The sequence below is a fragment of the Engystomops pustulosus genome, chromosome 11, assembly GCF_040894005.1.
Source record: "Engystomops pustulosus chromosome 11, aEngPut4.maternal, whole genome shotgun sequence".
NCBI lineage: Eukaryota > Metazoa > Chordata > Amphibia > Anura > Leptodactylidae > Engystomops > Engystomops pustulosus.
The window spans coordinates 72120742-72137291 of record NC_092421.1 but is presented as its reverse complement, the minus strand read 5'-3'; the positions used below and the strand labels follow the sequence as shown (position 1 = coordinate 72137291).

The 16550-nt window shown below is 42.4% G+C and overlaps 1 protein-coding gene across 1 annotated transcript; it reads left to right on the top strand.

The window, feature by feature from the left end:
• The first annotated feature begins 162 nt into the window (after window positions 1-162).
• ACADSB (acyl-CoA dehydrogenase short/branched chain) lies at window positions 163-15243 on the top strand. Its single transcript, XM_072130075.1, has 11 exons — window positions 163-310; window positions 1682-1844; window positions 2158-2258; window positions 3828-4034; window positions 6478-6648; window positions 7724-7849; window positions 8106-8198; window positions 9703-9792; window positions 10246-10383; window positions 13250-13349; window positions 14865-15243. Exons 1-11 carry the CDS (start codon window positions 281-283, stop codon window positions 14933-14935), a joined length of 1290 nt encoding a protein of 429 aa, XP_071986176.1. The 5' UTR covers window positions 163-280; the 3' UTR covers window positions 14936-15243.
• The last annotated feature ends 1307 nt before the right edge of the window (window positions 15244-16550 follow it).

The window sequence follows — 16550 nt, the reverse complement described above, 5'->3', positions numbered from 1 at the left end:
TTTGTGTCTCGGTGCATGCCGGTAGTTGTAGTTCGGAGCATTTCAGTCACATAATAAAGCCTGAATTTTCCGGTAATACTGACTCCAAGAAAAACATTTCCATCGCATAGACGTCAGGCGTTATTATCAACTGTAAAATAAAATAATGATAAAGATAATGATTTACAGTTGGGCTTGGAACGCAAATGTCTCTACAGCGCTACTTCCGGGGATATACTCTCGCGAGATCTGCTATGATTTAGAGCAAAGTCTCGCGTGATTTGATCACTCAGTCGGACAAATGGCTGGAGTTCTATATCGCAGCGCCCAGGTGAGAAGGACAAGGACTGATGGGTGACAGGAGGCTCTGTGCTGGAGTATGGGCTCCCGGGGTGTGCAGGGCAGGGGATCCAACACTACTGACTACACTCAACCTTCATTGGAGGAGGTTTCTGCAAAAAAGTCTGAAGTCGTTCTCCATGCACGCTCATCCGAGCCAAGTGTGCATGTCCTTCAGAGAATATGTCATCTGATTGGGAGGTCCTGCAGTGTCTTGTTGGTTGCACCTTGCAGAAGTCTAAATGGGCTTATGATTTATAGAAAATTGCACCTTCAGGCAACTTTATAGACTATTTAGCGTCTACAGATCTCATAGGGTGTCTAGGGGTCCAATTTAACTCCATATTAAGAAAAAAATAGAAACACAATAAGTCATAAGGGGGATCCAGAGTCCCTACATATGTACCTGATGGAGGAGGAGGATCAGCAATATAATAATAATAAAGATGATACATTTTTACTATTATGGCGCCATCATAGTCCTCAGCGCTGCACAGAACTTGGGGGACAAAGAAAATAACACATTACAAGGTAATAACACATGGTCAGATGGAACAATAGGGATCAGGGCCCTGCTACAGTTTATGAGGAAGAAGGAGAGACTGTACATAATGCTATAGGCTCGTGTTATGTGGATCGATGGGTCACTTACTATTAATATTCTCCTTTTTTATCTTAAACTATAATTTTTATTGGTTTTCAGTTTTATAAACATACATTTTATAATAATAAGAACATCCTTAAGTGCAGTGGAGGTACTTAAAGGGAACCTGTCAGCAGAAATTGACCTAATAAGCCACAACCCGTATGTTGTCAAGCAGCCAAAGCATTTTTTTTTCCATTTTGCTGAAATTAGGCATTTTGCAGCCATAAGGAGGTGCAGTAATAATCTAGATTAATTTAGTCTGGAAAAGAGACTACGAGGGGACATGATTAATTTATATAAATATATGAATGGTCCATACAAAAAATATGATGGTAAATTGTTTCAGATTAAATCAAAAGACGAGGGGGCACTGTCTCCGTCTGGAGTAAACAAGGTTTCATCACAGGCGACAGGGCTTTTTACTATGAGAACTGTCAATCTGTGGAATAGCCGAGCTCAGGCGCTGGTCACAGCAGGGACAGCAGGGAGCTTCAAGAAGGGCCTAGATGCCTTTTTACACCCAAATAACATTGATTGTTATGTTATATAGAATTGTTCCCCCTAAATCTCTTCCTCATCCAATCCCTTCCATTCTTTGGTTGAACTTGATGGACATGTGTGTTTTTTCAACCTTATAAACTATGATCCTATGAATCTGGAGGGATATTTACCTAAAGTGTCAAGAAGGATGTAATATTGTCTTTTATTCTGTTCTAGGTCCTGGGCAGGGGGTTACGTCCCAGTTTGATTACATCCTCCAATCTTCAGAGTCGCTTAACATCTTCTAAGGCTGATGCATTGGCGGCAGAACCCAAGGACGGAGCGGTCTATGCTCCACTGGAGACATTCACAGAAGAGGAGGCCATGCTGAAAGACATGGGTAATGTAGGACAAGTACAGTATCTCCTCCATCATCGACTCCCTAATACAGGATTCATTTTTTTTGTCCATATAATATGTATTTTATGTCACATATTTCCCACTGCCTATCGGTGTTACATAGGAAGGGGCTCCTTTTGTTTTGTCTTTGCCCCAATAATGACAGTCCTGATCCTAATATGGGCCAGGACAGTCTCCATAGAGTTAGGATATACCCTAACTGCACCATCTACCCTAAATGATGATGTAACTTTAGCCCCAGATGTTTCTGGTGCCTCTGATCACTTGTATTTGCTCTTTTTATTTCTTGTCAGTTCGAAAATTTGCTCAGGACCGGATCGCCCCACTTGTAAAAGCCATGGATGCTGAATCAAAGATGGACAGTTCGGTCATTCAAGGACTATTTGAGCTTGGGGTTGGTATTTTTACTTAATACTATAAAAGAAGTTGAAAAACATGGCAACTTTTTTGAAAAAACATCTCTCTTGTCCATGGGTAGTGTGTGGTATTGCAACTCTGCTCCATTTACCTCTATAAGGCTGAGCTGCAATACCAGCACAAACCGTGGTCATGTGTGGCGCTGTTTTTGGAAAAAAGCCGTTTTTTCCATTTCTAACCTCTAGACAACCCCTTTAAGGTTGGCCTTTAATATCCACCAATATGTATTATTTTATACTAGTGTAGTTTTGTTTTTCTGCTTGTTGCAATCTCTTCGCTGTTACGTTTTTTGCTGCATGTTGTGAAACTGCAGAATATCTTAGAAAAAACGGTCAGTAAGTTGCATAGTTGTCAAGACTGTGAACACGTAGCTTTACTTCTAGGAAAGTGAAGGCCGTGCCCTTGGCAGCCAATGAGATTGCAGCTTGGTAAGAGGAAGACCTTGGCAGTGTTGGCACGGCAGATATTGCACAGGGTCCGTGCCAGCTGGCCACCAGTGAGCCTTGTATCTACACGTAGCCGCAGCACTACTGAGTATAACTCGCAGTAGTTCTCTAATTGGATCTGTTGGTGCCCTCACATCTTTGTGCTATGTTTCTAAAGATATTAGACGTGAGAATGCAATCTAGTGGAGCCGTTCCTGGTAACCCTGTTTGTATTGTGCCTATGCACAGATGTGACCACTCGTTCTAAAAATCCTTCTAATAGAGAAATCAGAGAGGCCTAGATGATAGGAAGTTCAACAAAATGACTATCCAGATCCTCTCAAGGCCAATTTTAAGGTCAAAATGTATTTCAAAAGGATTTCTAGCTGTCAGTGATCACACACCAAGAAATACTGTTTTAAAATTATTTTCAAATTATGCTAATGAGGTTCCGGAGCTCCTGTGCCCAGCACACAGGGCACTCTCCCATTAGCCTAATTATTCTCGCCTCCAGCGTGAAAGAGACAGCAATGCCTGCGTCCCATTCCCCTTCCTGAGAGCTGGTGAGATCGCTGAGCTCTGGGGAACTATAGTGCATGCGCACTAGTCGTGGGTATCGCGTTGTGAAATGTCAGCGCAGCCACTTCTCTGCAGTACCCCAGAGATGGTGACATCACTGAGGAAGGGGAATGGGATGGCGGGCGGTGCTGTCTCTTTCACACTGGAGGCTAATTGGAGAGCACCCTGTGCGTTGGTCACAGAAGCGCCAGAGCCTCATTAGCATCATTTTAAAATAGTTTTTTGGGTTAAAATGCAATGTTCCCTGACTAACCAAGATAAGAGCCTGCATCCACATACCTACTGAAATCTAAAGGTATGTTTGGTTGAAAATGCATTCTACCAAATGGTAGATTTCCTTTAAAGGGCACGAGGGAAGTATCTTTATAACTTTCACCATGCGCAACCCCTGCCCTGTGACGTTGCTATGCATGTCACCCCTACCCTGTGCCTTTGGCATCAGAGGGCAGGGGCGGCGGGCACAGCCACATGACAGGGCACAGCCCCGTACAATCTATATTTGGATACATTGCTGTGACTCCCTTCCTTCCTTGTCTTTTCAGCTGATGGGTATAGAGGTGGACCCCAAGTATGGCGGCACAGGAGCGTCTTTCTTCTCCTCTATTCTTGCAATCGAAGAATTGGCCAAGGTGGACCCATCTGTGTCTGTGTTATGTGACGTTCAGAACACCCTCATTACAACGTTGTTCCAGCGGCTGGGCACAGAGGAACAGAAAGAGACTTACCTGACCAGGCTGTGCAAAGACACGGTGAGGGATGGCTATTTGATGGAATAATATGGCCATGTATATGACTGGGGGTGAGCAAATATTTTAATGTTGTACCCACCATTGCATACATGCTGAGCTGCTACCTCTAGAATACTTGTGTGTTTCCATGCTTACAGACAACAGACCCTGTATGTAGTCAGACCCCGCCCTCTTGTTGTTTAACTTTAACCCCTTAATGACCGCCGTATCGGTTTTTTACGGCGGTCATCAAGGAAACTTCTTCTGATGCGACGCCTTTCTACGGCGGCACGTCAGAAGAAGATTTCGGGACACCGGGTCTCACTGGTGCCGGTGTCGGGCTGTGATATCACAGCCCAGACCCGGCACTAACACCCGGGATCGGAAAAACTCTGATCCCGGGTGTTTAACCCCTTACACGCCGCGGTCAAGCATGACCGCGGCGTGCAAGTGTGTCCCCCGTGGATCGGACCCCTCCCTCCTGCCGCTACCCCGGGTCCCGACGAGTGACCCAAGGCTGTCGGCTCCTCTCTGTGCCGGGTTCCGCCTCCTGGCAGGACCCGGCTGTAAGTAACTGAGCATGCGCGGCATGCTCAGTTACTTACACTATACACTGCAATACAAGTGTATTGCAGTGTAAAGGCTTGAATAAGCGATCGGATGATCGCTTATTCAAGCCAAGAAGTAGAAAATGTAAAAAAGTTTAAAAAAAAATTAAATCTTTTTATAATATAATTAAATAAATAAAATAAAAGTCCCATAATCTCCCCAGTAACACATAAAATGCAAATAAAGTAAATAAAACACAAAAACACGTACATATTTGGTATCACCGCGTCCGTATTAATCTGTACAATAAATATAAATCAATATTGAATCCGCTCGGTGAACTACGTAAAAAAAAAACTCGAAAAACTTCCCATAATATACAATTTTTCATCAAACACCATCACAAAAAATGTTCTAAAAAGTGATCAAAAAAAGCTACGTTCCCTCATATGATACGACTGAATAGAACAACTCTTTACACAAAAAATAAGCCCTCAACCAGATCTGACAACAGAAAAATACAGGAGTTATGGCCCTAAAAAGTTGTCAATAGTAAAAACAATGCGATTTTCTCCAATATTGGTTTTGCTCAGGAAAAATTAAGCAAAAATAAGAAAAACTATATAAATGAGGTAACACCGAAATCGTAGTGATCAGAGGATAAAGATAAAATATTATTTTTACGTTACGGTGAGCGGGGGGAAAAAAATGCTAACAATCCAAAATAAAAATTGATAATTTTGTTTGTGTCCCCCTTGAAATAGTTAATAAAATCTCATGAATAAGCTTTAGACTCCCAAAATAAATTATCTATACATTGTATCTCATCCCGTACATAATAAGCCCTCATATGTTCGCATTACCAAAAAAAATAAAAATGTATAGGTCGTACAATGTGACAATACAAATCTGCTGTGAATGACGCCTCCATTCATTCTATGCTCGGCCGTGCGCCCGTACAGCAGTCACCACCACATATGGGGTATCAGTACACGCGGGAGGAATTGGGCATCAAACGTTGCAGTGCGTTTCATCATTTAATTTATTATGAAACTGTCAGTTTTGGCCTAAATGAATGTATTTTCCAAAAAAATTCTATAGTTTCTAAATCCCAGGTCCATATTTTTTAACCCATGTGAAACACTTAAAGGGTTAATAGGCTTAATAGAAGTTGTTTTACATACGTTGAGGGGTGAAGTTAGTGGGGTAATTTATGGGGTGTTACTATTATTTAGGCCTCTCAAAGTCACTTGGAAGCTGAGTTTTCCCTCAAAATGTGAGTTTTGGCAATTTTCATGAAAATGAGAAAAATCGCACCTAAAGTTCTGCGCCTCATAACATACTAGAAAAGTGACCGGAAGCATAAAATATCATCCCAACATAAAGCAGACATTCTGTAAATGTTAATTATCAAACTTTTTGGGTAGTTTTACATCTTGTCTGGAAACCAGAACATTTCAAACTTGGAAAATGAAGAATTTTTACAAACTTTTGCCAAATTTTCACTTTTTTTTCAGAACGAAACGCAAAACTTATCACTTAAATTTTATAACTAACATGAAGTACAATGTGTCACGAGAAAACATTCTCAAAATCACCCGGATATGTTAAAGCGTTCCGAAGTTATAACCAATTATCGTGAGACAGGGCAGATTTGAAAAATCGAGTCTGGTCATTGAGCTGAAAACTAGTGTCGGTGATAAGGGGTTAACTGCTACAATACAGACAGAAGTGGTGACAGCTGTCTGCAGGGTCCAACTACTTGGGGGGGATCCTTGTAGTCTGCAACTATGAAGCCAGTGTCCATTGGAGATCTACATACGCAGCCCCATTTTCTATCTTTAATTTTCATTTCAACAATCCTAAAATCTGTTGACCTTTGTATATTTAGTTTAGTATCTCTTCCTTCTTGTAGGTTGGCAGTTTCTGTCTATCGGAGGCCGGTTCGGGCAGCGATGCGTTTTCCCTGAAAACCACGGCTCAGAAGCACAAGGATTACTACGTAATTAATGGCTCCAAGATGTGGATCAGTAACTCGGAGCATGCGGGGGTCTTCCTTGTGATGGCAAATGCAGATGTGTCGGCTGTAAGTTCCCCTGGTCTGTGAGGAGGATGTTTGTAGGGCTGTGTAATAGTTCCCTGCACTGCAGGTCTCTTGAAACATATTAGTGCAGCACGGTGGCTCAGTGGTTAGCATTACAGCCTTGCAGCGCTGGAGTTCTGGGTCCAAGTCCCAGGGTCAACATCGGCAAAGAGTTTGTATGTTATCTTTGTGTTTGTGTTGGTTTCCTCCCACACTCCAAAACATACTGGTAGGTTGATGCTCTGTGCAGCGCTGCGTAATCTGTAGGAGCTATATAAATAAAGAGTATTATTATATTTGTACAAGAAAACACTCAGCAATTCAGTGGTTAAATTCTATTTATACCAAAAGTTTAACCATTCATTTGCTCAAAAATACCAAATTAAGCAGCTTTCTAAATGGTCCTTATTAGAAGTTTCTTACTAATATGTGGCTGTAGAGTGTGTATAACTCCTTCACATGGTTGGCAGTCCTGTTGAACAGGACATCGACACAATGCAGCTCCTTGCTCTCTGCGTCCTTAGTGTTATAGAATAGAAAAAGCTGAGTATGTCTTGAGTTTGGCTGGATTCACACGATCGTATGCCCGCTGGGCCGTAATCGGGTGGTTGTACGTTCGGCGCCATGAAGAGGAGGAGGGGTGACCCCTCCCCTCTCCATAGAAATTTATGGCTCACGGGGAAAGATAGGACATGTCGGCTTGCGGCGGTACATACTTCCCCCATACGGTCGTGTGAATGTAGCCTTTAATGGAAAGAGTGAAGTGTATAGAGCGAGGGGAGCACCCAAAGCTCCACACGGCAAGGAAGTCGCTCGCTCGTCGCCATTTGTGTCACAGGAATATAAAGATGATCCCTCATCCACAATGGAAGCTGAAATCACTATAAGAATAAAACTTTTCTTATCCATGAAAGCCATTGGGGGCAGCAGCCTATTGGATCCACAGAAAAGTATTAGAACTAGGGTGCAGCGTTTCAATCCAAACAATTTTCAGTGCAAAAATCATTGATAACTTTTACTGCACTTAGTGTCTTTTCTGCTGAACTCTGGATCGGTAACTTTGCTTTGTACTTTGCAGGGATACCGAGGAATTACATGCTTCATTGTGCCTAAGGAAACAGAAGGATTCCACATAGGAAAGAAGGAGGATAAGCTGGGACTCAGAGCGTCTTCAACGTGTGCCCTGACCTTTGACAACGTAAAGGTACGAACGTGCACATGTAACGTGTTATGGGGCTAGATTCACTTCTATGTGATCTCCATAAGCGACTACATGTTCTGAATCTTTCATGAAGACTTAACATAAGATGTCCTTGTGATGTCTTGTCCATTGTGATTGCCCAGTGAAGTCACTAAGGACCTCATATCTTTCAGACTGAACGTTACAGAATGAATACAGTGGTAGAACCTGTTGCATGTGTCTGATTCCAGTCCGTCTTTCTCTTCATATCTTTCTGCAGGTCCCAGGAAGCAATGTGCTCGGCAGCCTTGGGCACGGCTATAAATACGCCATAGAAATGCTGAATGAAGGCCGGATAGGGATTGCAGCCCAGGTGATGGGATCGAGGGCGGATATATATACTACTTGCACATTACACAATCTGCATCAAGAATTGAGTGAATGGAAGTTAATGGGTGTTTTAATCCCGTTAAATGGGTTTTCCAACAAAGACAATTTAGGCCATATCCACTGGATAGTTCCTAACTTGCTGATCAATGGGGATCTCAGTGCTGAGACCCTCGCTCCTCAGACTAGTGGAGCAGACAGCTGCCCTCACCGATCTCCATCGGCTCCATAGAGATTAATGGAGCACAACGGTCATGCGCTCTCATGGAACAACGAGGTGTCGGTCGGACCCCTCGTTTTTGCGATCTGTGCACTGAGACCCCACTGATCAGCAAGTTGGGCCCTATCCCGTGGATAGGGCCTTACTTGTCTTCGTGGGAAAACCCCTTTAAGAGTAAATTGGTAGCATAAGCTGTATGTGAGGATGGAATCAATAGCAGAGACCGGATAAGGGGATAACAATATGATCGGAGAGGGTCCAACCACTGGGATTCCCACTGATCACAAGAACGTAAGTAGTAACAGTAAGTAGAGTGTGAATCCATTTGCCTGAAGTCGCAGTAGAGAATCTTATTTAGCATATTGGGCAGCAAAACTAACATTACAGATTGCACTGGAAGAAATGGGGGGCTAGAGGAAAATGTCCAACTATGCCAGAATCTGCAGAGCCGTCAGTGCCACTTCAAACATTATATTCATTGATTATGTTTGGCTCAAGGTCCTCCCTGTATATAGGCACTAAACTCTATTTATCTAGGTCTAACCACCCATACAACATTGCCCCTATTCCTATATAAACTGTAGTGTGGGCTCCTTTGGTTATTTTCGATGTAGTTCACCACCGCAACCGTGATGCTCTGCTACTGTTGGCTGAGGCGTTACCATACCCCGCACCCCACCCACTGAAACAGAACATCCACTGTTAGCGGGCCCCTTTTTAAGCTCACTGTCATGCAATAAGGCCATATGGACATAACAGACTTGCAGCACTTATCTTCTTCATTCTATAAAATGGAAGAGACCCCTTTAAGGAGTTGAGTCAGAATCAGCTCTGTGATAACTGCCTTTTGTGATGTCTCTGTGAAAGTTTTATTTATACATAATTAAAGGGTTAGTCCACTTTTAGCAAATAATCAATTCCTCACTGTTTTCTAGATCTCTGCTTGCTGTCCTTCTATGTTTACTTCCAGTGGATAGAAATCTGTCCATGGTCATGTGATGGACACGCAGGTGCACGGCCGTTAGTATCACATAGAGTAATCAGAGCCGTGATACTAATGGCGCGTACACCGGCCTGTCCATCACATGATCATAGTTCTATCCACTGGAAGTAATCATAGAAGCTTTCAATAGAAGGACAGCAAGCAGAGGTTTAGAAAACAGTGAGGAATTGATACAGAAAGAATATTGGAAAATTGTAGAACATTGCCTATCAATTATTTGCAGAAAGTGTACAACCCCTTTAACTCTTTCCCTCTCTGTGACTTCAGATGGTGGGCTTGGCGCAGGGGTGCTTCGATAACACAATCCCATACACCAAACAGAGGATACAGTTCGGAAAGAGAATTTTTGACTTTCAGGTTTGTTCTGTTCTTCTTACTTTACAATATTCTTATTTGTGTGCTGTTTTCATACCATAGATCAGTGTTGTCTGGACTACACTACATGTTTAATATAAAGTAGGAAAGGTAAGTCCCGGCTCAGAGAGGTGCATCAGTCACATGACTAGGAGCAGGGGGTCACCTGAGACTTCTACACTTTAAAACTTTTTAGGGTAAAATGGTTTTAAATAAAAGTCAACATAACTTCTGGAGAATTTGTAGACTCCCTGGATTCAAATCTATACCCCCCATCCATAGTGTACAGCAATAATCCACAGAAGCCGCACTCCAAACAACCGCAATGCTTTGTCACCAAAAGTGAAAGAATACAAAGTTTCAGCCCCTCAATTTAGCCATTTTCAAGTGCCGTACAGTAGTAGAAGTCCATCCATGATGTAACACTCACACTGCTCTTCCCTCTGCTCTGTGCAGGGTATGCAGCACCAGATCTCACATGTAGCCACCCAGCTGGAAGCCGCACGTCTGCTCACCTACAATGCAGCCCGACTGAAGGAAGCCGGGAGACCTTTCAAGAAGGAGGCGTGTATGGCAAAGTACTTGGCATCCGAGGTAATCCTTTACCTGGTTTTATATTTCCATTTCCTTTGGATAAGGAGGGGGGCCTGACTGGGGGGCCCTTGGGGTCTGCTCCAGCCCTCCTAATATTAGTGGTGCCTTCATAATTCCTCTTACAATCATATAGAATGGAAGATTATATCTTATATATTTATCACCAACAGGTGGCGCCACAGGAATGGAATCTCCATAGGTTTTCTATTAGAGCGCGGCCACAATGAGTTCTATCATTTAATCTTCAAAATGTTTTTATTAAAGGTTTTTTTTTTATCTTCTAACAATATGCAAGACCCTACAAGAAAGAGTTTTATCATTTTATATTGGGCTTCCCATCTGGATGGTTATGCGCCCCATAGAGGTGTGCTGGGTCCCTGTACTTCTATTCTTCCCTAGAAGCATTGGTCTAGTGGAGATCTAGTATTCAGACAGTGACAACTTTCACCGGAAAGTGTAAAGATTGTCTGTCTGATACATTTAGGACAGTGCGTTACTCTTTTGTCTAAATTTTTACCATCTCCAAAATAACATTTTAAGGGTTACCCCAAGCAGGGCCGGCGCTATGGGTAGGCAAAGTGGGCAATTGCCCAGGACCACCTGAAAGGGGAGAATCTCTTCTTTCAAATTAAACTTGAATTTTGTTTCTAGGTGCTATGGATCCAGAGATATTCAGGTTTAAAGTGAGAATATCAGGTGCCATTTTTATATAGAAAAATCACTCCTGACAACCGATTAACAGTTAATATCTCCTGACACTTAGAAACACAAATTTAGATTCATATAAAAGAGGAGACTCTCTTCTTTCATAGGAAAAAAGAAGTGAGGTTCTATGAGTCACAGAACCAGAGATACAGCCCCCTGAAGTCCCCTCCCCCCTCCAAATTCTTATCCGGCAGCTACAGGGAGAATTTGCTGCACACAGGAGCTGCTGCACATCATAGATAATAGAAATATTCACTTTATATGTTACTACATTCTGATAAGGAATAATATCAACTAATATTCTCTATGCAGAACTATTTAAGAACACACTTTCTCTCTTATTGCCTTTTATTTTGTGATGTTTTTTTTTGCGAAAATTGACTGATACGATGAACATTTGATCCTCTTTGTCTAATGTCACTATTATATATTAACACCGCCACCCAGAACATGTCCATAAAGTTATATGTAACACCACATACACACACATGTTCTGGAATAAAGTTTTTATTTCCCACCATCCTCCATTATTTACACCCATGTTATGATGCTCTCATGAAGCGCGGAGGGTTCTGTTACTGTGTGGATAAAACAATAGCGACATCTAATAGTGACTTTTATTCTCTCATTAGAGAGGTTTATGGATATATAGTTATGTATTTGGGTGACCATTGTGTAAGGAGCATATAATGATAGATCTGTGTGACATCAGTGCAATATTCTGCACTGATGTCACAGTGCTTCCCCTGTGGATGTAACGTTCCCTTTGCTGCATATTTTGGTGAATATCCACATGTGGGGTCTGTATGATCTCATCACATCTTACTGTTTTAGGAAAGTATATTTTCTTTATATAAGTGTCTGGATTTGTACATATTTTAGAGGAAATTTTAAATGTTAATTGCCATATGAATCGCCTGGTCGTCTGCTTTCTATTCTATAGGTTTTATGGCGCCTTTACTTTTTATTCTGTTTTATTGATATATTTTGCCGGTTGTGACTGTCTTAAAATTTGTAGCTGAAAAGCAGATATCTAATTATTTCAGTCTTAGTGATATTATGATGATTTATTTATGTGAACATATCATATGAGACATTTGTGAACTCTACACATGTCCATCTATTACATTTAGGAGATGTGAAGGTAAATATTTTCTGTTTGGAGCACATGTTTTGTCATCAAAGTAAAATTTTAAGTATTTTTTATAAAATGTTTCTGTCTGAATCAATCATTGCATGAAGGCGCCGATGTCTATAAAATCTTTAATGCAATTTTGAAAATGGGGCAAGTGTCTGCTTTCAGAAAATATGTGGTTTGTTGTGTTTACTTTTAATTCTTTCTGCAGTGATTTCGAGTTGATTTTTATGTTGCATCTCTTTATTGTCAAATGACAAAGATAAACAATAAACAGTATACACTATAAAACAAGAACAAAAAAACAAAAGTATGGTATAATATCAAGTTAATTTTTAAACGGCAAAATTGTAAAATTGCTCTGGTCAATAACGCGACAAAATATCCAGAAATGCCTGGGGGTGAAAGGGTTAATGCCCCTTGGTTGAATTCCCGGGTGAAGATGCTTATCATCTATCTGTCTAGTTATGTATCTCCTATAATCTGACCATTTATATATCTCGCTTTTTCTTTATCAATCTTCTATTTCTCTTCTACTGTATTTCTCTCTCTTATCACATTAGTCCCTGTCCCCATGGGGCTCACAATCTAATCAACCTACCAGTATGTTATGGAGTGTGGGAGGAAACCGGAGGACCCAGAAGAAACCCACGCAAACACGGAGAGAACATACAAACTCTTTGCAGATGTTGACCAGCGCTTCAAGGCTGTAGTGCAACCACTGAGCCACCGTACTACCCCCTATCTCCTATAAAATTCTCCCATATTACAGATTGTTTTAGCATAAATATAAAAGTTAATTTTAGAAGGAGCCACATATTACCACAGTTACGGTGCCTGGATCTATGAGTAATGTCCCTGGTTTATCAGGATGGTAGATTTCCTAACCAGTCTCTAGGAGCCCACAGAAATCAGTTTGTAAGCAAAACACTATAAAAGTTGATGCAGGGCTGTGATGTGTGATCATCGTGCTGGATTTTACACAGAACTTCCCTAACATTGCGCCCAATGTTTTTCTCTCCTTAGGTGGCCGGAGCGACCACTAGTAAATGTTTGGAGTGGATGGGCGGCGTCGGCTTTACCAAAGATTATCCGATTGAAAAATATTACAGGGATGCAAAGATTGGTAAGACTGGAATATGAGCGTGGTCTGTATGTGAGTGGAGGCTCGGGGCTCAGTACCCTCTAGCGGGCAGCTGGTCCTGGCACTAGCAGCAGAACTGGAATTTAAAACGGATGCTTGGAGTAATATCACAATAATCCATCTTTTCTGGTATCTGCACGCAGTAGTGGAATGGCTGCCGGATTTACCTCCGCTGGCTTCTCATGCATCAATTCCAGCACTTTTGTTGCAGTGATAAGGCGACTGTGCTGCAGATTTTCTTCCGCTATGTATGTATGGGATTGTGATAAACCCCGCACACTACACTGATACTGGATTTTGCTGCGGATTTGCAGCATGGAGATGCTGGGTGGCATATCCGCTGGTAATACACAACGTGTGCCGATTCCCTTTGGGGGCTCTACATGTTTGGCGAGGCGAGCACGAGTACGCCACATTTATTAAGGGCTCCGGCCTTTTAGTAAATATGAAAAGGACCGGCCGTCGCTCTCCCCTGACTTCCTCCTGGTTTAGAAAAAGTTAAACCTGGTCTCAAATTCAGGATAAGTCTCAGCCATTTTTTGACGGCGACAAATTCAGGTCTCTGGCTCCACTTGTACAGCTTTACAGCCAAAGTGGCGCGGGGCGCAAACCGAACTAGAAATCATCTGAGAGACTGAGGACTAGAAGACAAGGCTTATGGCCGCCGAATGTACTGATGTGTAGAGTGATGTCTTGGATAAATCTCTCTATACCAGTGCATTGAGCTTGTGTAACAGCATAAGTCTATAGAAGCTCTTGGGCCCCATGCACACGTGTGCATCATGGCAGCTGTGAGCCAGCCACAAAATCGTGAGGTGGGGGGTATATACGGCCGCAAGCTATACATAAGACCCCATAAACGGCAATGGCTTCACACAGCGGTACCGCGGCACCGTATTACTCCGTACATGGGGAAAAGACCGGACATGTAGTTGCTGAAAATCCTCCCAATGACACCAGAGGGTCTATAGCTCAGTGCTAGTGACAGTCTCCATTATTACCAGTATCAAAAGAAACTTCTGATGCTTAGTGGGGATCCTATCTGATTATAAAACGGCAGCACAGCCTAATGATATGCCATAACCATGTTAAAGGGATATTTGGGCTAAAAATATTGTATGTAACCCAGGTACTGCCTGTAGCATCAAGGCAAGTCCCAGCTCGCCCACATATAAACCGTTTGCAGCAGCTGATAAACAGAGAATGGAGCGGAAGGCAGACTGCGCCCTTCTCTGTGTAGTGGATGAAACATGTCATTGCAGCCTCGCTCCCTTTTAAATTAATTGAAAAATTTGGCTGCTACCTGCTGTTACCCACTATACAGAGACAGAGCTGCCGTCTCCTTCCTTTGTGTATCAGCTGCTGAGAATGGCTATGGGGGTGCTAGGGTGCTGCACCCCCATCAATCAGTTATTGAGGGTCTATTCTATCATAATTTAGTCTTTGAGCATAGAGACTCATTTAAGTGAAACAACATATTTTATTTTTTGCCCCCAGGTACGATATACGAGGGAACGTCCAATATCCAGCTGAGCACCATCGCCAAGTTCATAGATCAGGAGTACTGAGGATCGGTGCTCTAGCATCACATCCATGCCCAGGCGTATCACGAAAACGGGTTCTCAACCAGGAATGTCCACATCTGTATCACGGAAGAATCCTCCATCTATCATCAGTAATTCACACTCCCTGTAGGAGTTAAAGGGTTCGTCCACTTTTAGCAAATAATTGCTATGGTTTGTGTAAGGAAAAGTTATACAACTTTCCAATGTACTTTCTGTATCAATTCTTCATAGTTTTCTGGATCTCTGCTTGCTGTCATTCTATAGAAAGCCTCTATGTTACTGTCCATGGTCACACAGGTGCACGGCTCGTTATATCACAGAGAGTAATCAGAGCCGTGTGATATAAGGAGCCGTGCACCTGTGTGACCATGGTCAGATTTCTGTCCACTGGAAGTAACCATAGAAGCTTTCTACAGAATGACAGCAAGCAGAGATCTAGATAACAGTGAGGAATTGATACAGAAAGTATATTGGAAAGTTTTCCTTACACAAACCATATCAAATATTTGCCAAAAGTGGACAATCCCTTTAATTGCAGGTGCATTTACTAGTGCAGACTGTGAATGCTATTACTTTACTTCTACTCGTTATCCCATAACATGAGGATCTGTAAATTTCAGATTTCTTATGTGTTTCTTTTTCAGCAAACTTTTTGGATTGATCATGTTACATGTCCATACATCATCGCCAATGAAGGGGGGGGGGGTTCTTCCCTATGGGTTTTCTTCCCCTTCTTTTAGGGGGCAGCTTGGGCGTCTGCACTTAGATCACAGACCTGGACCATTTTGGGCTTTACATAGATTAGTCAGACCGGAGATGAGTCCTATACAGCAGTGACTTGTGTCATCCATGACTTCTATATAGGAAGTGCCATTACAATGGTATGACAACACATACGTGACAGGGGGGCACATCTGACCCCATCTGGGGAATTGGGGGTCTAGTTGGACATATAATACACAGATACTGTTAGACTTGGACCCCTCTATTCATGTAGCTGTTGTCTTCACTAGACGTCCCTTTAATTGTACACAAAACTTCAAAATTCCTGACATAAATCAGAATGTGAACGTTTATTGAAATCTTCTAAGGAGTCAGCGGTGACTGATCCGGGTTTTATCATTTTTACGGCCGCGCTGACGGGACGGGCAGGTGACAAAGTTTCCATTTTCTCTTTTATTTGATGCTAAACTTACTTGAATTTGTAGTGATAGTGGTGGAGATGAGGGACCCAATGTTATCGTGGCAGGACTTGTTACAGCAGATTGCACTTTATTGTAATTGATCTGGTGTCCGTTTTAGGGAAGTTTTAAAATAAAAATAAAATTTGGGGTAAATGTGGAAAGTCTTGAAGTTTCTCCTGTTTTGGGGAAGACAGCTGGGGAGTGTGAGCAGTGTAACATGAAAAACACCTTGACTAGGCACAGCTCACACATGGGGAGTGGCCGGCCCGGGGGAGGAGGAGGAGGGGGGAGTGCTGGAAGCTCAGTGCAATCTCTCAGCCTCCCGGCTACTGCACCTGATCATGTAGGATGAAACTGAACTCTCAGGCAGCCGCGTGTCAGTGAAAATGGCTACGCGTGTCAGCAGTGACACACGTGTCATAGGTTAGCCATCA

What these genes read in the sequence shown, in the direction of transcription:
- ACADSB (XM_072130075.1), top strand. Translation starts at nt 281, where the DNA reads ATGGCTGGAGTTCTATATCGCAGCGCCCAG. An exon ending in TTCTATATCGCAGCGCCCAG is followed by an intron (nt 311 to 1,681) that starts GTGAGAAGGACA and finishes ATTCTGTTCTAG; the next exon opens with GTCCTGGGCAGGGGGTTACG. An exon ending in GGCCATGCTGAAAGACATGG is followed by an intron (nt 1,845 to 2,157) that starts GTAATGTAGGAC and finishes ATTTCTTGTCAG; the next exon opens with TTCGAAAATTTGCTCAGGAC.